Genomic DNA, 21,261 nt, shown 5'->3' on the forward strand with positions numbered 1-21,261 from the left:
CCGCTGTGCCGGCCCGGCTGCCGCCGCCACCGCCTCCGCCGCCTCCGAAGCCTCCCGAGCCGCGGGGAGCGCCGCCGCCGCCGCCGCCGCCGCCGCCGCGGGCCGCCCCCGCCGCGCCGGCCTGGGCTCGGGCCGCCAGCGCCGCCGCAGCCACCAGCGGAGCCGGAGCGGGAGCCCGACCGCGCTGGGCTGGGCTGGACTGGGGCGGGCGCAGGGCGCAGGGCGCAGGGGCGGGCGCGCGGGGAAAGACGCACGGGCGGGCTTGGCTCCCGGGGAGCGGCCCGGGACTGCACCCGGACCGGCGCCTCCCCGCTCCGCGCTGCCCTCGGCCTCGCCCCGGGCCCGGGCGGATGAGCCACGCGCCCGGGGGACATGGAAGCGCTGACGCTGTGGCTTCTCCCCTGGATATGCCAGTGCGTGTCGGTGCGGGCCGACTCCATCATCCACATCGGTGAGCGCGGCGGGCGCGGGGCCGAGGCTGGGCGGGGGCCCCAGCGGCGCGGGGGGTGCGCGGCGTCCAAACTTGGCTGTTCCCTGGGCCGAGGGGCTCGGCGGGCGGTGCTCCCCCGAAGGGCCGCTCCGCGCCGCCCCGCGGAGGAGATGTGCACGGGCCGCGCCGCACTCCCGCGGGCTCCCGCTGCTCCCCGGGGCTCCAGTTCCCCCCGCGGGGCCCCGCGGCCTCTGCCGACACTTAGGGCCGCGGCTGCGGGAATCCGGGGCTAGGCGCAAGTCCAGACCCGCGCCCCTGGCGGGGCCGTCGGCGGGGTAGGGCCAGCCCTTGGGCGCAGCTCAGAGTAGCGGGGGCCGAAGGCGGGCAGGGCCCGGGGTCTCGCCAAGTTGGCAGGGCAGGTTTGAAGAGGCCCGACCGGAACCGTGCGTGAATGTGGGTGGGTGGGTGTTGTCAGCGTGTGTCTCTGTGTGCGCCTGTGGCTCCGTGTTGGTGTCACTGCGAGAGGGCGTTGGGGTGTATGGGGCCATCGGAGCCTGTGTTGGTGCGTGCATGACTGTCAGCCTGTTAGAGTGGACACAGTGTCTGCCTGTTTCTCTGGTGTGTGTCTGTGTACCTCTCTGTATATGTGTGTGTGCGCGTGTATCTGGCTGTGGTGACAGCAGCCCAATCCTGGACAGTCCCAGAGTTTCCTATGGCCCAAGTCTTGGGGGTCGGCACATGGTCTGGGTGGTGGGAATCAGGGAAGAAGCCTGGGCCGCGGTGTGTGGTGTGTGGGGGAAGTGTGTGTGCGCGCGCTGAGCGGGAAGAGACGGATGGAGGGAGAGAACCGGCAGAGGAGAGAAGACGAGATAGAGGAGAGGAGGAGGGGGCGCGTCGCCGACGGGGAGTGTGTGGGAGTTGGTAGCAGCAGGGGAGAAATCCCAGGAAGTTGGTCCGGGCTGGGGGACTGACAGCGGTTGCTTTTGGGGAGCCCGTCTGCAGTCGCTTTTCCGGAAGTTGGGAAAGACCAGCGAGCCCAGAGAGGCTGGGGGGTTGGGAGGTGTGAGAAGGCAGGGATGATGGGACAGGCGAGGCAGGGCTGTGATGGGTGGTCAGAGACTAGGCCTGTGCTTGGTGCGCTGCAATCCCCCTGCAGGGGTCAGGGGCCGGGACCAAACCTGCTTCCCAATGGTGGTGGAGGTTGGGGGGGGTGCTTGGGTCTCGAGGTCGGCATTGCGGCTCTGGGTGTAGCATGGAACGGGACCTCCCTCCTCCTGCCCAGCCCCCAGCTCACGGGATCACTGGGCCCAGCCCTGGGACTGTGGTGACCCTCAGGGCCTGGTGATGGGGGAGGACTCCGGAGTTGTCCAGGCTGCAGGGCCAGGTTCGGCGAGTCCCACCGATCTCGGCTTCAAGCGCTGGTAGTCGGCCACGGCGGTGCTAAGAGCGCAAAGGGCCAGCCGAGGCCGCCCCAGAGGAGCTGTTCATGGTTCTAGAAAGCCCTTTCAAGAGCGGCTCCTTCTGGGCTCCTCAGCCCTGCTGGGTTAGAAGGCAAAGGGTCTAGGGACATACCCCTACCCGCCCCCCCCCAACGTAACGCGGCAGGAGAAAAAGTGGGGAGGGATGGTAAGCAGGAGGCAGAGCCCAGGGATCCAGACTGGGACTGAGCTGCCTGTTTGCCTGTCATCGGTTATCAAAGGCCCCTGCATAAAGAAGCCCCCTGGCATAGGAGAGCCACTGTGGACCTGCTTGCTTAGCTCTTTGCAGAGGGGGGTGCGCAGGGCAGAAGGAAGTCATTGTTCCATTTTGGGATTGGGGCTGGGGAGACTTGCCTGCAGGGGAACTTTGTGGCTCCTGGGATAGGACTCATGGGGCCCTGTCAGGACATTTAGGTGCCGCCTGAGGTCACAACAGCTTGGCTCAGTCCATTATGTGGGGCATGGTTGGTACATGAGGTGGTTTGGTTGTGAGACATTTGTGTGACCTGGTGGCAGCATGTGCCATGTGCATGTGTAACTCATGTCGACTGTGTTGGAATATTTGGGGGGCGTATTTCTGTGTTGGGGGACTGAGGAGAGCCTTAAACTATCCTATCAGGCTGAAACCGCAGCCCAGAAGTCCTGCCACCTGGCAACCTGCAGTCCTGCCAGCACCATGACCAGAGGGCCAAGGCTGGGGTAGGGGTGGGGTGGGGAAGAGCCCCTCTCTAGGCCTAGTCTTGACCCCTCGTCTCCTCCAGGTGCCATCTTCGAGGAGAACGCGGCCAAGGACGACAGGGTGTTCCAGCTGGCCGTATCTGACCTGAGCCTAAACGATGACATCCTGCAGAGCGAGAAGATCACCTACTCCATCAAGGTCATCGAGGCCAACAATCCTTTCCAGGCCGTGCAGGAAGGTGAGTGGCCGGCCGCCGTGCCCAGGGCTAACAGGGCGGGGGCCTGCCAGCAGCGCTGGAGCCCTGCAGGGTCGCGAAGGGCTGGGCCACGCAGGGTTCCCTGTGTGCGGTGCCGCGCACGGTGCGCGCTCCCTCCCCGGACCACCAAAGCAGTGGTGCGGGAGTGCCTTGCGCTTCGGGGCTGGAACGGAGAGCTTGTGAGCGGGGAGCTGGGCTCCTTGCGGGGCGTGTCTCGGGCTTGTGTGGCTCCTTTCCAGCTGGGTGGGCGCGTCTATGAGCCGCGCAGGCGTGTGTGGCTCAGGGCTGTCTGTGTTGAGTGTGGGTGGGTGTGTCTGCGAGCAGGGTACCTGTGTTGGTGCACCTCCCCTGACCTGGATGGGCCAGTGTCTTCTTCGCTATCAACCGAGGAGCGAGGAGCGTGTGGCGCCCAAGCCCGTGAATGCGCAGCATCTCTCGCCTCGAGGCCCCTCTGTGCCTCGGCTGGCGTTTCTCGGCCGGCTGGGCTCCTCTTCCGGGTTTGGAGGAGCCGTTCTCCCTCGCGGTCCCCGCCGTGGGTGGAGGCGTCCCCGCCTGGGCCGAAGGTGGGCGCTGTTTGACCAGAAAAGCAGCGGAGTTGGGCCAGGCCAGGCTGCGGGGAAATCCTAGCCCGCGCCTGGGCCGCCATGGTCCGCAAACTCGGCCCGCAGGCAGAGGCAACAAGTGCGAGGCTAAGCGCAGAAGCCCCTTCTGCTCTTCCCTCCTCTCTCATTCGCTCACCCTCCCACCTGGCTTGAGCCTGGGCTCTGGGCCTCAGGTATCTCTCCCACGATGCCTGCTTCCTCATCAGAGACTAAGGCTCTCACTGCCCCTGATATCTGCCTGGCCCAGCGCCCCTTTCCTCTCCTCTGCCCCCATATCCATGGTTTCTCCTAGTTCCATATATCCAAGACTTTGACTCTGAGGCCCTCACGCAGGAGTATTGAGGACAGAGGCCACAGCTGGTGGCGGGGATTTCTCCCAGGAGGAACAGACAGGACAGTGGGTCGGTGTAGGGAGGAGGTGGGCTAGCTGAGGGCTCCAGGCAAGTTACCCTCCCCCCGCCCCTGGGCCCAGAGACCTCCTCCGGCTCTAGGTTATATGTTGGCTGCTGGTTTTCTTGTATCTCCAGGGATAGGGTGACTCAGTGAAGGCTCTGGTCTGGGTCCAGAAGGTCAGAACTGGTGCTGGGGAGAACTTGGTGCTGGAAGGAGGTTTTGCGGAGTCTGCTGTTCTTGCAGAGGAGGGAGAAGGCCCAGCTCTGGGGCCTGAAAGTCCAAGAATGTCTTGAGGTAGTTGTGAAAAGCTGGAGGTCTGGATGTGTTTTGGGGGTGGTGGTGAGTGGGGTGAGGCTGATGTTGTCTGTCAGGGGAGCTGCCACTCCCAGCCCTGGCAGATGTCTGATGTTCATTGAGGTACGAGGGAAGGAATCCCTGTCCTTTTTTGCTGTCTGATCATGTCCTACCTGCAGTCCCTGCCCCCACATGCCCTGTCCTTGGACTTTTTTTTCAGTGTGCCCTCATCACAACTGTTGCATGTGCTTGGGGGGGGCTCTAGCCAGGGGAGGGTGGGACCTCCTTAGGCAGGAATGACCCTAGCTGGGGTGGGGATCTGTGGTGACACAGGCTTTTCCAGTTACATGCCACAATTTTCACAGTGCCTCATGCTCCCTTGACACTGTCCCCATACACTTGTCTCTGTGGACATTCATTATTTGTGCTTGGGAGCTGAGGACACAGCTGGGTAGCACCTATTTCCTGCCCCAGGGAGCTCACAGTGTGATAGGGATGCTGCCTGTGTTCACCATGGCAGTTTGGCTCTTCCACCTTCTCTGTTGACATACCTTGTTTCTATTGACTTCCCCTAGCTGTGTTGAGTATTCCATGCTCATTCATTTTGCTCCAAATGACGCCCATTGCCCCCCCCCGCCGCCCCCCTCCAGCAGCAGGTCCCCAGAGACTGAAGGTAATGCTCTTGCCCAGGGTTACAGTCTCAGGCAGGTAACACACATGGGTGAACTGGGCAGCTGGGCCTGGAAGAACCTGGAGTGTGGGGTCTGGAGAGGTCACCTCTGTCAAAAGGAGCAGCTGTTCCATAGCTTCAGCTGACTTTACCATTTGGGAATGAAAATCCTAGTGTTATAAATGGGCTGATTTTTTTTTTAAAGAGGAGCCCCAAATCTGGACTTTAATGTAAAACCTGATTTCTAACTGTTCTCGACTAATCAAACAATTTGAACAACACAGTACAAGCCAAATAAAACAGAGCTATGGGCCGTTCAGCCTTCAAGCCCTAATGCAACTTTGTTCTGGAGACACAGGGCTCTACCCAGGGGCCTTTTCTGGGTCTCAGTTTTTTCTATTTTTATAACTGGAAGAATGTCTCAGGCTCCAAGCATGGCAGGCTGACACAGTCTTGGAAGGGTGGGAGTGAGTGTGTGCGAACATCCAGAACTAGAGAATTGGAAGCTGATGGCTGACAGTTGTCCAGGTAGAGGAATACTGACCAGGTGGTGTTGGGCTACCCTCTGCCCAGAGGGCGTGTGTGGGTTAAAGTTGGCATGCTTTCAACTGATCAGCTGCGTGGGCAGAAATTCACATTGTTATCCCATGACCTTTTGAAGCCCTGGGATGTTACCAGGGATGGGAGGAGCTCATCCCATCCCTGGGATGGGACTCCTCGAGAGCCTCAGGGAGTACAGAGCGGGGCACAGAGGCTCCTCCTCCCTGGCCTGAGGCTTGGCGTGGCAGGCCCTCAGCTGGCTGGGTGTCCTTCCTTCTGTGCTCTGTGGGGTGCTGTCCATCCCATGGCTTAGCCCTGCTTGATAGATACCTCATCTCTCTCCTTGGCCCTGCTTGATAGATATCTCATCTCTCTCCTGGGCTTGGGCAGTCACAGCAGCAGGACATGGGTGGTAGATACAGCTCGGATGGGAAAGGAAAGGACTTCTTGGCTGGGCAGTGGCCAAGGATGAGGGCAAAGGCAGACTGGGGTTCAGTCTCCATCATGGACTGGGTGAGCTCCCAGTGACAACCCCCCCACCCCCGAGGTGGAATTGGGATTGAAGTGATGCTGCCCCATTTTGGCTTGAGAGGTAAGCACCATGCAGGAATAAGAGCTTTGTTCTTGGAGCCCAAGAAACTGGGTTCAAATCTTGCTTGCCTCACGTGCAGTGTGATTTTGGGAGAGGCCTGGCCCTGTTCTGAGCTTCTGTTCACATATCTGTTGAAAGGGAACAATCACAGTACCTGCCTCCTGGAATTATTGTGAGGATTAAATGAGATGAGACATGTATGAATTGTCTGCAGAAGGCCTGCAGTAGGTGTTCAGTAAACATGAATTCCCTCTCCATTTCTTGACCAACTATGAATCCATCTCAGCTTCTCCTGAGGCTGTTATTTTCAGCTGCACCGTTGCTTAAGCTAGTGAATTCCTTGAGAGCGGACCCTAACTGACCTTTTCATTTTCAGCTTTTTGCTTAACTTTTTCCCTCCTGATTATAAAAGAAATGCTTTGCTACAATGAGCATGAATTAATTTAAAAATGTGAAAAAGGAAAAGGGCAACGCATGCTCGTTATATAAAATGTGGAAGGTACAGGAAAGCATCAAGAGACAGAACAAAATCGTTTGGAATTCTACCACTGTTCTTTCCTTCTAGTCTTTTTTCGCGCACTGAATTTCATAAGTGCTGAGAGTTCCTATTCTGTTCAGTTGTGTGTATATATATATATATATATATATATATTTTTTTTCCATTTAACATATCATTGGCTTTTTTTGAAATCACTATGAACTATTTGTAAACATTACTTTTAATGGCTGCATATATTTTCAATATCCAAAACAACTGATTTTTAAAAATGCAAACATTTGTGTTGAGATATCCTTAAGTATTTAATGAAGAAAACAAGAAACTCTACTTTGGCTTGTTGGTCCTAAGATTTATACCTGCAGTTTCTTCAGGCTGATTTTGTATCCATACAAGCTTCTTACAAGCTACCTTTTGAGGCAGTTGGTCAGTTTATGTAAAAGATTGGATCACTTTTTAATAAAATATGCATTTGGTGAGGATTTAGCAAATGATAACACAGAAATGGTATTTAAATCTCTAAAAGGTTGTATCTTAGATTTAGTTGGCGAAGTCCATATTAACAGTAAGTGTGAAAATTTGTCTTCTAGATACTAGAAGAGATACTAATTTGTTAAATAAAAAAATTCCATATTGCTTTAAAGTGCCTGCTCAAGGAGAGGATTACATAAATGCATAAATGCATAAAAGAACTGCCTGAACACGAGTCTCTTCCGTTCACAGTATTATCTTTTACTGTAAGTAAAAGACTTGAGTTATTGGTTATGCTGTAGATATATCTGTCACTGAGTGGAAAGATAACAATTTAGGGAAGAGGAAGAAAAAAGGAATATATGTGATGCATTATTCCTTTTAGTTACAATAAGCACAAAAGTGTTTTAGGAAGACAAGGTACAAATCACCCAAGTATAGCTTGGTGTTCACAGAATACAACAATGAAACAATGAAATAAGAGGAAAATAAAGCACAGGGAGCTTGGTGGTGTCCATCTGATGGTCTTGCTCATATTATACTGGTCACTCCTAGGTGGTCACCCTGCCCCTTACACTCTATGACATCTGCTAGACGGTTTCCCTCCCTGAGCTTTGATGCCTCTGGTGTCTTCCTTGACTTCCCTTCAGAATTATAGGTCCCGCTGAGGCTGTATATTTGCAGCCTCTGCTGGCAGACCCACTGTTCTCCCTGATAACGGCGTTATAGGTCCCTGCCTGGGAGATACTGTCAGCATTTCCTTGGGTGTGATGTTAGAGTCATTAAAGATGCTTGCAGGCCCACACCATCATTCCCATCCTCTCAGCTGCATAATTTTTCTCTTGGTGCTGAAACAAATTTTACCACAACTTTGCTGGTTAAACATGGGAATGTAGGGAATTCCCTGGCGGTCCAGTGGCTAGGACTTGGCACTTTCACTGCTGAGGGCCCGGGTTCAATTCCTGGTTGGGGAACTAAGATCCCACAAGCCTGTGTGGTGTGGCCAGAACAAACAACAAACAAACAACAACAACAACAACAAAATGGAAATGTATTATCTTACAGTTCTGCAGGTCAGAAGCCTGACGTGGGTCTCCCTGGGTTAAAATCAAAGTGTTGGCAGTGCTGATTCCTTCTGGAGGCTCTAGGAGAGAATCCATTTTCTTGCCTTTTCAGCTTCCAGAGGCTGCCTGCCTTCCTTAGCTCCTGGCCCCCTTCCTCCATCTTTAAAGCCAGCGATGGTGGGTGGGGTCCTTCTCACAGCAAGTCACTTCTGTCCTCATACCCACTCCTCTGATTCTTCTGTCTCCCTTCTCCCAGGACCCTTGTGATTACATTGGGCCCACTGGGATAATCCAGGCCTATCTCCCTGTCTTCAAATCAGTTGATTAATTCCATTTGCAACCTTAATTCCATTGCAGCCTTGCTTCTCTTTTGCCTTGTAGCCTAGCATATTCACTGTTCCGGGGATTAGGATGTGCATGTGTTTGTGGGCCATTTTTCTGCTACCGTGTTGGCACACCTGGCAGGTGCCTGTTGTAGGCAGTGCACATCGTGACCCTTCCCTTTCTTCCACTTGGTTGGCTGCACTTTTGCTTACTGGGTGGCATCCTCTTGTCACTTGGGGCATATGGCCATGTTTCCCTGTCTTTCAGACTCGCTCTGGAGGTGGCACACTGTAAGTCTGCAGGCCTCCACAGACTTCCCTGTGCTCTCCAATGACACACTGACTTCCTTCCTGGGACCTGCAAGCTGCTTGTGCCTAAGGAGGGTCCTAGAGGAATCTGCTTTGTGAATAGCTAGACTGTAAGTCTGTGCCACCGTGCAGGTCCATGCCCTCCATTTCTTCCAGGCCAGGTTCTTCAGACCCCCCTCCTCTCCCCGCCCTCCATCCCACTCACCTAGAGCACAAGGTGAGGGTCCCTACAAAGGACCCTTTGTAGGTGGGGTCCCTACAAAGGTCAGTCTTTCTCAGCTGACACACAGGGTCTTCTGCCAGTGATGTTTCAAGCCAGAAGATGGCTGTGGCCATGGCTGCAGGTGCTGATGGCCGCTCACTAAAGTTGGGCTGGGGACAGGGAACCATCTAGTCCCCTCTCTGGATTCCTCACAAGCCTGTGTCTATGTAAAAGAATAACTGCTATCTTCTCTCAGCTGGACTACCAGGCTTCAGAGCTGTCCTTCATTCTAGGGTCACTCTTGTGTGTCGAGACACACACACTCTCTCTTCATAGACTGTACTCCTGCCCTCCCCACATCCTCATATTTAATGGGTCCCAGAGGCTCCCTTTTAGTATCCCTATTGCTGTAGCCTTGCCCCCAGATTGGGAGGTTGGACTTAACTGGCAGTGAACAGATGGGCATCTCATGCCAGACGTGTGAGTTGGAGGCCATAGGTCTAGTGAGACACTTTTCCTCGTGCTGCCTCCAAGCTGCTGCTATTCCCATTCCTGGTGACATGAGAACTTTAACAACCTTCCTGTCTAGAGCAGCACGTTGGGGCCATTTGTCCAGGTTTCTCTTGCAGGATAGCTAAGGCTATCCCTTAACACTGAAAGCCACGTCTTGTAAGGGCAGACAGACTGTTTCCAAATTCTTGTAGTTGCCTGGTCAAAAATCCCCTTGCCTTGGCCCCTATATCAGCCATCTTCTCTCTTCACTTGGCCTTTTCACTACCCAGAAAATTCTGTCACCTAAAAACTTGGAACATTGAGTCTGTACTGCTTGTTCCCAAACCATTTCTAACCCAGTCTGATAACCTGGATATGAATCTTTTTAGACTTGGCCACACAGGGAAGTGCCTATTTGTTCCTACCCTTTGGTTTTGTTCTGTGGTTCCCTTTGTGTCAGTCAGGATAGACTAAGTTATGCCATCGTAACAAACACTCTCCAAGTCTAGTGGCTTAACATAACACAAACTTATCTCCTGCTCATGCTACATGTCAGCTTGGAGCTTGGCTCATCATGGTCATTCAGCTTGAATATTGCTAGTTGCTTGGCCCATTGTGGTCACTCAGCTTGAATATTGCTAGTTGCTGTGCCAGAGGGAAAGAGAGCTCTAGGGGTCTCCGCCTGGATGTGACACATGTCACTTCTACTTATAATTTATTTATTTATTTATAAAATTTATTTATTATTTATTTATTATTTATTTTTGGCTGTGTTGGGTCTTCATTTCTGTGCGAGGGCTTTCTCTAGTTGCGGCAAGCGGGGGCCACTCTTCATCGCAATGCGCGGGCCTCTCACTATCGCGGCCTCTCTTGTTGCGGAGCACAGGCTCCAGACGCGCAGGCTCAGCAGTTGTGGCTCACGGGTCTAGCTGCTCTGCGGCATGTGGGATCTTCCCGGACCAGGGCTCGAACCCGTGTCCCCTGCATTGGCAGGCAGATTCTCAACCACTGTGCCACCAGGGAAGCCCCTTATAATTTATTGACCAGAACTAGTCGTGTGGTTCCAGCCAGTTGTAAGGGATCCAGGAAGCACAGACATACTATGTGCCTGGAAAGAGAGAGAGAACTGGAAATAGTTGGTGAATGACACAAATATCTACTATTCAGGTCATGTCAAAACAACCCTCCCATTTCCTTGGTGACTCGTTAAAACAACAACAAAAACAAAAGAAACAAACAAAAAAAAGCAAATAGAATTTTAGGTATTGGGTTCTGGTTGGACCAAATCCATGGCTCCCATCAGTTCCCCTTTGCCCACTCATTTACTTGTCCCTCTGCTCCAGAAAGCGCCAGGCAGCCCTTTGGTGTAGGGGGACGTCAGGAAGCCTGGGTCTCCAGCCCCGCCAGGCTCTCAGAAGAGAGCCAATCTGTGTCTACCAATCTTGTCCTCTGTGAACTAGGGCCTGGATGGGCCCAGCTCTCCCAAGAAGACTTGGGCTCCGTGCTTCCTAAGGAATGAGGTGAAGATTGGCTATTGTGACACCAGCATCAGTGGCCCCCACAGCTGGACTTAAGCAAGTCTGTGTTTCCTGTGGACTCAGCAGGACTCCCTGTGGCCCTGTTTCTTCTACAGACACCCCCTGCCTCCTCCCAGTGCCCTCCTTGTTCCTACCTTCCCCCACAGCAGCAGCTCTCTCTCTTTTGCTAAGGCACTGGGCTGGAGTGGAGACTCATCTCTGCCATGGGCTGGCCTGTGACAGCTCCCTTCTCTGGAGTCTGGCCTCTCTGACAGGCATGGGGCCCAGGAAGGCAGCTGAGTCTGTGTCCAATATCCCATCAGTTGGGTTCTCCTAAGACCTTCCTTCCAGCCTGTAAACAGCCAGTTTCCTGGCTGATGGCCACAGGTTGGGAGAGAAAGACCCAGGGTTCTCCCTTCCGGGCCTGAAGCACAGGCAGGGTAGCTGGGAGGTGGTTAGATGGCCCTCTTCTATCTGTTTCTGGCCCCGATCTGGGCAGGGCAGGCTCGCAGTGGGTGAAGCCAGGGGCACCAGGCTGCACCTCCTCCTCGAGCCACATCTGGAGTATGTGGCTCTGGCTAGTCCTGTCTGCCTAGTTTACTTCCCTTACATTAGTTCTTCGCCAGACCCACCAGAGGCAGCTAGACACTGCAGCTCTGTCTCTGCCTGCCCTGTGCCTGTTCCCAGCCAGAGCTCAGCCTGGCCCTCCCATGCCTCTGCGTGAGATTAGACATGGTGCCTACAAGCTGAATTGGGGGCACAAGGAGTCTTGTTGATCTCACGCACAGACTGGGGTTCCCGTCCCTGCTCTGCTGTCCGACTCTGGGCAGGTTACCTCAGTTTCCTCGACTGGAAGATGGGAATAACAACAGAGGACACTGTGATGGGCAGTTGAGGAAATGTACTACAATGCCCAGCCAAGGGCCAAGCACAGAGGTTGGGATGGTTGTTATAGTACCAGCCTGAGTGGTCCCAAGGGGCTCTTGGCCTCCTTCCATTTTCTGACCTGGGCTGGGCGGGCTTTCCCAACCCCTGGCCTATTTAGGGTGGCTTGGAGTTGATCCTGGCCTTGCTGGTGTCCCAGGAGAGCAGGTAGGCAGCTTGCTATTGATGACATGGTTTACGTGGAGGCTGCCTGGAGCCACCAGTGTGGGCTGGGGCTCCGGGAACCTGTAGACCGTCGCTGCACAGAATTGCAATCTTGCTGCAGCCTTGCTGTTCTGAGTGCACAGAGTGGCCCGAATCCAGCCAGCCTGGCCCAGCCCCTGAGCAGCTGGTCATAGTACCCATAACTTGCTCTTTTTGGTGGAAAAGGGTCAGGCAGGTATGGGTTCAAATCTCAGCTCTGTGACTGATGAGCTGTGTGGTCGTGAGAGGTCACTCGTCTTCTCCAAGCCTCAGTTTTAATACCTGTGAAGTGGGCTACCTTGGGGTTGTGGTGATGGATCTAGAGAGGTGACTTACAGCTGGCAGGAAGGAGGCTGTTGGCACGCAGCAGCCCACTGGGGCGCCCAGCAGAGGCACACTGAGGGTGTGGGTGGTGACACACAGTACACTAAGTAGGCATTGGTTCTCTCTGCGTCCTGGCCACCATTTGCTCTGTTCGCCTGTTCACCTGCCGAGGGTACATGACGCCCCTTGGTCTCTGGGCCCTGCCTGGGTGCTACCAAACCCCAGGTCAGGGCAGAGACACGGTCCCTGCTGGCTGGACACCATCCCCACCCCCACCCCTTGGCTGGAGCTCTTGGCTCAGCCTGGCCACGTGCCCGCCCTGATGTGGCCTGAGGCCCTGCAGACTTGGCCTGGGCCTGGCCGGGCAGGCTGTCTCCGTGCTCTCCCATTCCCACGCAGCCCCTCCTGCGCTTGGTACAAAGGCAGAGGCTTTGGGTCTTGCCCCGGCTCTGTTCCTGAACCGGGACTGGGGGCTTTCTTTCATCCTTCTGTCTGAGCACCCAGAGACCTGGTAGGGAGGGAGGGGCCACACTCTGGGCCCTTGTCTGGGCTCGGGGCTCAAAGCTCTGAGACCTTTACTGGGCCCTGGGCGAGGCCCCTGCCGCTCGTCTCTGTGGTGTCCATATCAGGAGGTCGGGGCCGAGTGCCGAGGAGGCCGTGACTTGGCTCGGCCCTTGGACCCTTGCTGCCTTCCCTGTCACGGCCGCAGGCATCAGATGCGGCTCCTTCTCAGTCCTGGGTGGTTCCCAGGGCACCTGCCCTCACTCGCCTCTCCCTCCCTCCCTCCCGGGCTCTGGTAGCCCAAACAATCCAGTGGTCTGCCCCCAAGTCCTGTGGGCTGCCAGCCCAAGCCTCGAGCTCTGGGGGAACATCTCTCCCTGTCACAGGGCCCCCGGCTGGAGCCTCAGCTCAGGGCTGGTTCGGGGCTTTGCCTACATCCTGGATAAAGGCTTCTGAGGGCTGAGGCATGACCCTGCGCGACCCACAGCGCAGAGCTGGGCTGCACAGGGCGCCTATGGCCAGTGTTCCTCAAGGGACAGGCAGGGGGTGGCCATGCCTCCGGGGGAGGGTGGTGTGCTGGGCAGTGCCGAGGAGGGGGCACTGTCCAGTAGCGGGGATCGGGTCCTCTGGCATGCCCTGGAATCTGGGCCGAGCACCCCTGTGTGTGTGTGTGTGTGTGAATGTCCGTGTGTGCCAGTATATGGGTGTGCAGGTGTGTGCATGGGTGTGCGTGTCTGTGCACATACATGTGCACATATGAGGAGGCTGTTGCAGATGTCCACGCTGCCTGGGCACGTTTGGCGGAAAAAGCCGCAGTTCCAGCTGCCACTGGGAGCCAGCCCAGGAGCCTCACCGAGGGAGGGAATGCAGTGAGCTTGGCAGCTGTGGTCTGCTGTAGGCTCCTGGTGATGGCCTGTTAAAAAGCAGAGGTGTCTGTCAATACCCAGTGTCTACTGACACCTGTGCCCAGGGCTGTATGAGCATCATCTCTGGACCACCCCAGGGAGCACGGGGATTATATGGAGAGCAGAGCGAAGCAGGGATTGCTTCAGAAACGTGAAGGATTGGTCGCTGAGCCAGCATTCCCCTTGTTCCTTGCCTGCCCTCCCACTATGCACATGACCCTCCCTTTATCTCAGCCTTTGTCCAGTTCTCTCCACCTCTACCACCATCTCCCCAGCCTCAGCCTGGATCCCTGTGGTCACTTACTCACTGTTACCTGCCTCTGCCCTCCTCCCTTCCAGGCCTCTGTCCGTGTAGCAGCCAGAGCTATCAGAAAAATCAATCCTGTCACCTCCCTCTTCTGCTGCAACCCTTCAGTGGTTCCCTGCAGTACTAAGAATAAAATCCAGACTCCTTGCTAGAGCCTGCAAGGCCTCAAGTACAACAAGGGCTGAGCTCACTTGCTTCACTGCTGCCACTCCTCTTGACCTCTTTGCTTCAGCCACATTGACTTTCTTCCTGTGTCTCCAACAGTTGAAGCACGCTCCCACCCCAGGGCCTTTGCACATGCTGTTCCCTCCAGCAGGAAGGCTCTTTACATGATAGGCTCCTTCTCAGCCTCAGCTATTCCTCAGATCTCACCTCCTCAGAGAGGCTCCCCTTGGTTCCAAGTAAGGACCCTCTTATTCTCTATCAAAGCCTTCTTTTCCTTCTTTGCATGCTTCCTCACCTGCAATTGTGTTATTAATTTATTTGTGAGGAGCGTCAGGTCTGTGAGGGCAGGGAAATGTCTGTCTCATCCATAGCTGAGTTCCCAGAGCCAAGCCTGGTGTGCAACTGGTCATGGGTGCTCAGTAAAAGCCTCTGGATGGATGACAGAACAGATGGACACACGAGACCTCTGCTCTTTGAGGCCCCCTCAAGCTTGTGGTCCTGCCTTCATGCTCAGAACCACTCGGAGTCCCATGCCATGTGGGGCCTGGAGGCTTGATGCATTTATAGCAGCCCTGTCCTGCCACCTGAGGCCCACTTATGCCAGCTGTTCCCTCCTGGTCAGCTTGTAAGTGTGAAGATCTTTCTCCTGGCAAGAAATGCTAGGAGCAAATACCACAGCCTCTCCCTGGCAGTGGCCACTTCCATGGGGGATTCCAAGGCCCAGCACAAAGGGTACAGTCACAGTGGAGGGGTTTCTCACGCCCATGGGCTGGAGTGGGAAATAGTTTTGGAGGACCCGTTTCTGGAAGGCGTTTCCCCGCCTGAGCTGCTCTGGCAGGGGCTCAGGGCCATTGGCCGGTCCATCCGCTCTGAGATGTGCCTGTGCAGATGGGAGTGGGTGGTGAGGGAAGGGAGGCTGCCCAGGGGAAGTAGACATTCCCCCTGGGCTCCAGGTGCTGGCCCTTGGGGGCTGTGTGGGCTGACTGCTGTCTGGGTGTTGGGCATGAGCCAGGACCTGGGTTTCCATCCTCGTCTCTCACCTGGGAATCCTCTGGTGGGCTCGGGAGCCGCACCCCGACATGTGGCCTCAGTCTCCACATGTATGAAATGGGGATGACATTGTCCTAGCCACTGCCTCTTCCAAACTTGGGTAGGGAAAAGGGCTGGGAGAGCGAGGAGCAGCTGCAGGTGTGGGACCAGTGAGCCTGGCAGCTTGAGCTTGGAGGGGAGGGCACTGCTAACCCTCCCCCCAGCACCCCTGCGGGAGCTGGTGAGCAGCGCCCATTTACGAGGATGTAGCCGCCACCCCTGCCACGTTGGCTTCTGAGGAAGCAGGAGTTAGAACCCTTCCAGTGAGCTGGGGCTGAAGGGGCTTTGAAGCTCTGTAGTTGTTAATGATGGAAACCTCATCAGGAGAAGCCTGAGCGTGGCTCAGAGGACCGACTGTGTCAGGCTACTTAGCTCCTGCCAAGAAAATGGACTTCTTGAAAGGGAAGATGGCGGGTCTGTGATGGGTATCAGCACCCACTGATCAGTACTGACGAGTGCTCCAGGGGAGCTTCTAGACGGCGGGGTGCAGCTAGATGGGACTACATGTGCGCTCTGTTCCAGCCTTGCCTCTGGGACGCTCTTCAGGAGGCCTTCCCTGACTGCTCTGCTCCCTTAGCTGGGGCGAGGTCTTCTCTTGGCTGCCATGCCATCCTGCATGTCTCCCTTGTATCTCAGTGGGTGCCTGTGAGGCCTGTGAGCTCTGCATCTCAGGACTCCCAGCACATGCAGGGCTGGAGCAAGTGTTTGTTGAGTGGCTGTCTGACTGTACTGATGGCATGTACACATGTGGGTCTGCAAACACACACGGGAGTGCATGCCTGTGTGTCCTGGCGCGCTCCCAGACATACCCCTGCAGACGGACTGAGCCCCTCCCTGGGGGAGCCTGTCAGGTGGCCTGCCAGGGGTGTGCCTTGAGGACCCCGCTGGGACTGTGGCAAGGTGGCTGAGCCACGGCACTGTGGGGTATGTGGAGAGTTTCTGCCTCATGGCCTGGGAGGAAGTTGTTGCCCCCGGGTGTGTTTGTGGGACTGCTAAGTTGGACCATCTGAAAATACCACCGCCTAGCAGCCTCACATCAGGGAATCCTGCCGAGTGTCTGAAATCATGCGCTATATTAGTCACGTGGGTGTCAGGAATACTCGTACTGGCCTAAGCAAATAGGGATATTTATCAGGCCGTGTAATGGAAAAGGCCTGACGTTGCGTAACTTCAGGCATGGCTGGATCCAGGGGCCCAAACGGTGTCCTCAGGACACCACCTCCTTCTCCACACCCTGTCCCTGCCTTCCCCTGGGCGGGCTTCCTTTCCAGGCAGCCCCATCCACTCAGAGCCCCCAGGCTATTGTAGGCTGATGTCTAATGGGCCCAGCCCCCTGGTCCTTCCCCACGGGAAGAGGGGGACTGTTTAACAAGAGTCTCACAGGTGTCCCAGGATTGCTGCTGTTTGGCCCGGCATGGGGACAGGCTCCTTCTGGAATCAGTCCTGGTGCCGGTGGAGTGGGGTGCCCTGATTGGCCAGGCCTGGGGCTGCCCCAGCCCCAAGCTGAGGGTGAAGGGGCAGAGCAGACCTGGGTGGGTGGTGTCACCCCAGAAGTGGGAACAGCTGCTCAGCGTGGGGCTTCTCTGCCCACAGGACACTCGGGACTGGAACTGGGCTGGAAGCCCTGGGGCCGCACCTGGTGACAGGACGTTCCCACACAGTGGGCTCCAGGAGACCTCAGACCTGGCTTACTCGAAAGCTCTGTGGGGCGGGCAGGACTAGGAGGGTGAGAGCCAGGCTCTGAGCTCTGTGGTGTGCCTGTGGGCGGCGGGAAGCAGACAGGATGGGGGCCAGGCAGGGCCCGAAGGCTTTCTGGGTGAGGGGCACTTGTGCTAGCCCAAAGGCCAGGAGGCTTTGAGTGAGGGAAGCCTGTGTTTCAGGCATGGGGCAGGGTGAGCTGAGCTGTGGGTGGCATTTGGGGCAGTGAGGGAAGGGTGGGAGCCAGCCTGGTGGGGCAGGGACTGGGGGATGGGAAGGGGGAGGGGACCTGGGGCCTGGGCCCTCTCCCCACTGGGTGTCCTGAGGGTTCCTGTGGGCGTGGTGTGACCTGGACCTTCCTTTGCACCCCCAAGTCCCGAAGGGAGGCAGGGCCTGATCCCCAGGAGGTGGAGCTCACTGCCCTGTGGCCTCCTGCAGGTCCTGGGGTGTCTGCAGTCCTGCCCCTTACTGTGCGTGCTGTCAAACTCTATTTGCGGGAGGGGACAGGGCAGTGGGTCTTGGCCGTACACACTTGGCCCCCACTTTATATGTAGACACAACCTGTAGCCTTGGTCCCAGACTCAGCCTTTTCCACCCGGGGTGAGGGGGTCTTTCCTGTCCCCACACACACCTGTTCTGGGCAGCGGTCTCTGTCCCCTTCTTCCAGATGGCCCATTTGTGGCCACCCCTGGAGCTCACCCAGGTTCCAAGGGAGGGGAAGGGGTCCTGGGTTGGCAGTCAGAGACCTGGCTTGCCCCAGCAAAGCAGAGGGCCAGCTCTGCTCACCATTCTGTCCAGTGGGGACACTGTCTCAGGCTACCGCGGACCCTGGGAGGCTGGGCCGGTCATGGCAGAACTAGGGGTGCCAGGAGGGGGCTGCCTTATCGGCAGAGGCTCCTGCATCCTCCTGGGCAGTATCTGCCCCACTCTGAACGGCTAATTGAATAGAAACCCTCCACACGCTGTGACGCAGAGCCCAGGCCCTACCTAATCTCGTTAAGAAGTCCCCTGACAGTCTCATTAGGTGGCTGGCTGCTCAGAGAGGTTTATCTCTGCCATGTGGTGGTCAGGCCCCTGGAGGCTGGGCCTGGGATCAGGCCCCCTCCCAGCTGCCCTCCAAACAGGGCCTCAGGCAGAGGTGAGGCTGCTAGGCTCTGCTGGCCACCAGCAGTCCTTACTTAATTGGTTATGGTTTGCTGGACTTAATTACTTTAAAATTATTAACTTCAGCCAGAGAAAGCAGGCGGGGTGGGGGGTCGAGGAAGAAATGTGAGCCACCCAGACTCCTTCCTGCCTCCCAGTAGGTGACCTAATGGAGGCGCTCATCACCATAGATTTCTTTCATTTCAGCTCTGGGCGTGCTCCTCCAGTTTAGACCGTGTTCAGAAATGCACACTTCTGCTCCACTAGGAGGTGTTCCTGGCTGGGCTGTGAACTGTCATTTGGTCCATCCCCCTGTCCCAGGCCCCTTGGTTTTCCCTCCTCAGACACTGAGCTCTGGAGTTCAGTAGAGAGAGGACAAGGAGAGCCAGGCATCACTCACTCTGAGACTGGGGTCTCCAGAAAGAGCCCTCCCTCACATTGGCTGACACGGGGACCACCTCCTTTCCCAACTCGGGAAAGATGCTGCATACACCTAGCAGCTCTGAGCTGAAGAAGGCTTATGTTCTCCATAAGGAATATTTCTCTGCAAGGAATATTTCATCTCATCAGTAACGTGAAGCAGTGGAGCGGTGGTACATGCGTGTTCTAATTCACAGTTCTACAGTGATTTAAAAAAACTCAAGATATTGGTTTTCTTTCCATTAGTGAGATAGTGGTAGGCAGTAAAGCCCACTGTCTTCTTATAATCAGATTTAAATTGTTTTAATTATACAGCCCATATTCTCCCAGTAACGTACCATCTCTGTGAGTTAATGGGCTTTGAAATCTCCTTTTGTTCCATACACTATAGATACAGATTTTTTTGTAAAATGATTTATTTTATACATAGAAATTCAGAAAATTAGCTATGAGGTAGCTTCAGGTGAGTATTGCATGGTTCTGTTATGTGAGAAGAAGGTAAATAAATGTCTACAGAAGACCCAGCCCAAATTCCTGGATGGAATTCTGAGCATCTCCCTGTCTCTGGAACAAGGTTTTCAGAGCACAAGTGATGTACAGGGCTATCAGTGGTGCTCTGACAGCAACAGAGAGAACATTCCTATGCTGTATAAATTTCTCTGTTGATTCTTCAGTCAGGATATTGGAAAGGAAATGTTTGTTCATTCATTCATTCATTCATTCATTCATGACTGTCTACTGTGGGCTTGGCCCTAAACTTGGGGATACACAGCAAGGAAGGCCATGATCTTTATCCTTAAAGAGCTGGTGCTTTCTAGAGAAACAAGCATTTATCTACATGACTCTCAAATAAGACCTTTTCAGTAGTCAGCACTTCTGTGGGTTGGCTGGCCAGGCAGGCCTCACAGCTCACAGGGCTCCCTCTCTGTCGATGATCTCTAAATGCTGAGGAGGTGCGCAGGGGTCTGACTCAGGTTGTCCCTAGCAAGGGAGCATTGTGGCTCTCTAGGGCTTCCTGGAGGGTGGGCTGGGCCAGGCCAAATCTCCTGTTCTTCAGACCCAGGGCATCCCTCAGCCCTGCCCTCTTCATTCTGTCCTGGGGCCCTGGCCCTGTCTCAGGACCCCCTTGAGTATCTACTAAGCCCCAGTCTTAGGTCAGCCTACCTCAACTGGGTGAGGCTGTCCTACCCAGGCCAGTGGAGTAGCCAGAAAAGACTCCTGGGCCCTGATGACCATTGGCTGAGGATCCAGTCGGGAGCTGTGTGTGTGTGTGTGTGTGTGTGTGTGTGTGTGTGTGTGTGTGTGTATGTGTGTGTGTGTGTTTGTCTGCACCGGAGGTGATGGGATTCACTCTTCTTGGTTCCCCTGGCCTGGAGCTGATGCACTACTGGAGTCAGCACCTGGGATCATCCGGAAGTACTGTGTGGCCTTCGTTAAGTTGCTGCCCTCTCTATTCCTGATGCTGCAGCAGGCAGAGTGTGCGGTGGTGCTCCTACCACAGTCTCAGGGAGATATGCCCTCCAGCGTGAGGGTAGTGAGACCCCTTCCTTCTCTAGCGCTTTCTTCTTGTCCCTGCTCTTTGAGTCCATGGGCACTGTGTTTGGAGACCCGTCAGCTAAGGGTCTCTTAACAGGGCCATGGGAAAAGACCAGAATCCCCTCAAGGGTTCAGGAGTAAGCAGGATGAGCCAGCCCGGGAGGTCCAGCTGCCTCTCACCCACATCAGCCCTCTGCTGGAAAAGCCCAGAGCGATCCTTCTTCATAAGCTTCCTCAGCATAGAACCTCAAACCCAGAACCCCTTCCCACCCCCTGATAGAACTTCTAGAATTAGTACCCTTAAATCTAGACCCCTTAACCAGGCTCACAGACCCCAGTATAGCATCCCAGGCTAAAAATCTCCATGGCAAAACCTCAGGTTCCAAATCTCTACATGGACGCCTCAGAATAAGAGTGGTGGACTCAGAACTCTCTAGCCTGGAGACCCAGTTTGGAAGCCACCCAGCCCAGACCCTCCAAGCTAAGCTCCCCTGTTACAGAATCCCAGAACCATGCCTTCGAAGCCAGACCCAGCTCAGAACCTCAGCCCAGTGCCCCACTCTCTGGGTGGGCAGGGGTGGGGAAGAGGGGCGCTGCCCCACTGCTGGAGGTTCCAACTCCGCAGATGTAAATGCTGGCCCCACTTGTTGTGAGATGTGAGTGAGATTTCGTGACACGTGGCCTCTTGCAGTGTGTCTGGTATTTACAACTGGCGAGGAGTTCTGTACTTCTGGAAACTGTAAGAAAGGGGATGCCTGGGCTGAGGGCGGACTGGGGACTGGGAGCCCTACAGCAGAGAACTGCTCGTCCTCACTGGCTGCAGTTTTACCCTGAGCAGGGATAACGTGTTGGTAGGCGGGGTGCAGTGTGAGTGCCCAGAGTCCTGGCTGCGTGAGGGGGTGCAGCTGACACGGGCCATCAGCCACAGGGTTCTCTGTGGTCCTTCTGGCTTGTTTAGTCGGGCAGTGGAGGCCCTGGGGGATCTGCCAGCATGTCGTATCGGGATCTCTGTGTCAGCAGTAGGATTTTCTCTCTGTCCCCAGATCACCTTGCTCCCTTTTCTCTTGTGTTTGAAGGGCTCTTGTTGAAAGATGGACCTGGGGGATCAGGGACAGTCCCTGCAGGAGGCGATGTTTTAAGTGAGGCCTGAAGGATAAGGAGCACTTTTCCAGGGAAGGGATGGGGAACAGCATGTGCAAAGGCTGAGAGGCAAAAGTAGGGGTGCTCTGGGGGAAGT

General features: G+C 55.6%; 1 protein-coding gene across 1 annotated transcript in view; it reads left to right on the forward strand.

Annotated features, from left to right (window-relative positions):
• The first annotated feature begins 372 nt into the window (after positions 1 to 372).
• GRID1 (glutamate ionotropic receptor delta type subunit 1) overlaps positions 373 to 21,261 on the forward strand; it is a 666,870-nt gene continuing 645,981 nt past the window's right edge. Inside the window, exons 1-2 of the mRNA XM_061196716.1 lie at positions 373 to 451; positions 2,670 to 2,825. Coding sequence (XP_061052699.1) covers positions 373 to 451; positions 2,670 to 2,825 — 235 coding nt within the window. The remainder of the gene's footprint in view (positions 452 to 2,669; positions 2,826 to 21,261) is intronic.

The sequence above is a fragment of the Eubalaena glacialis genome, chromosome 1 (genome assembly GCF_028564815.1).
Source record: "Eubalaena glacialis isolate mEubGla1 chromosome 1, mEubGla1.1.hap2.+ XY, whole genome shotgun sequence".
NCBI classification, from domain to species: Eukaryota; Metazoa; Chordata; class Mammalia; order Artiodactyla; family Balaenidae; genus Eubalaena; species Eubalaena glacialis.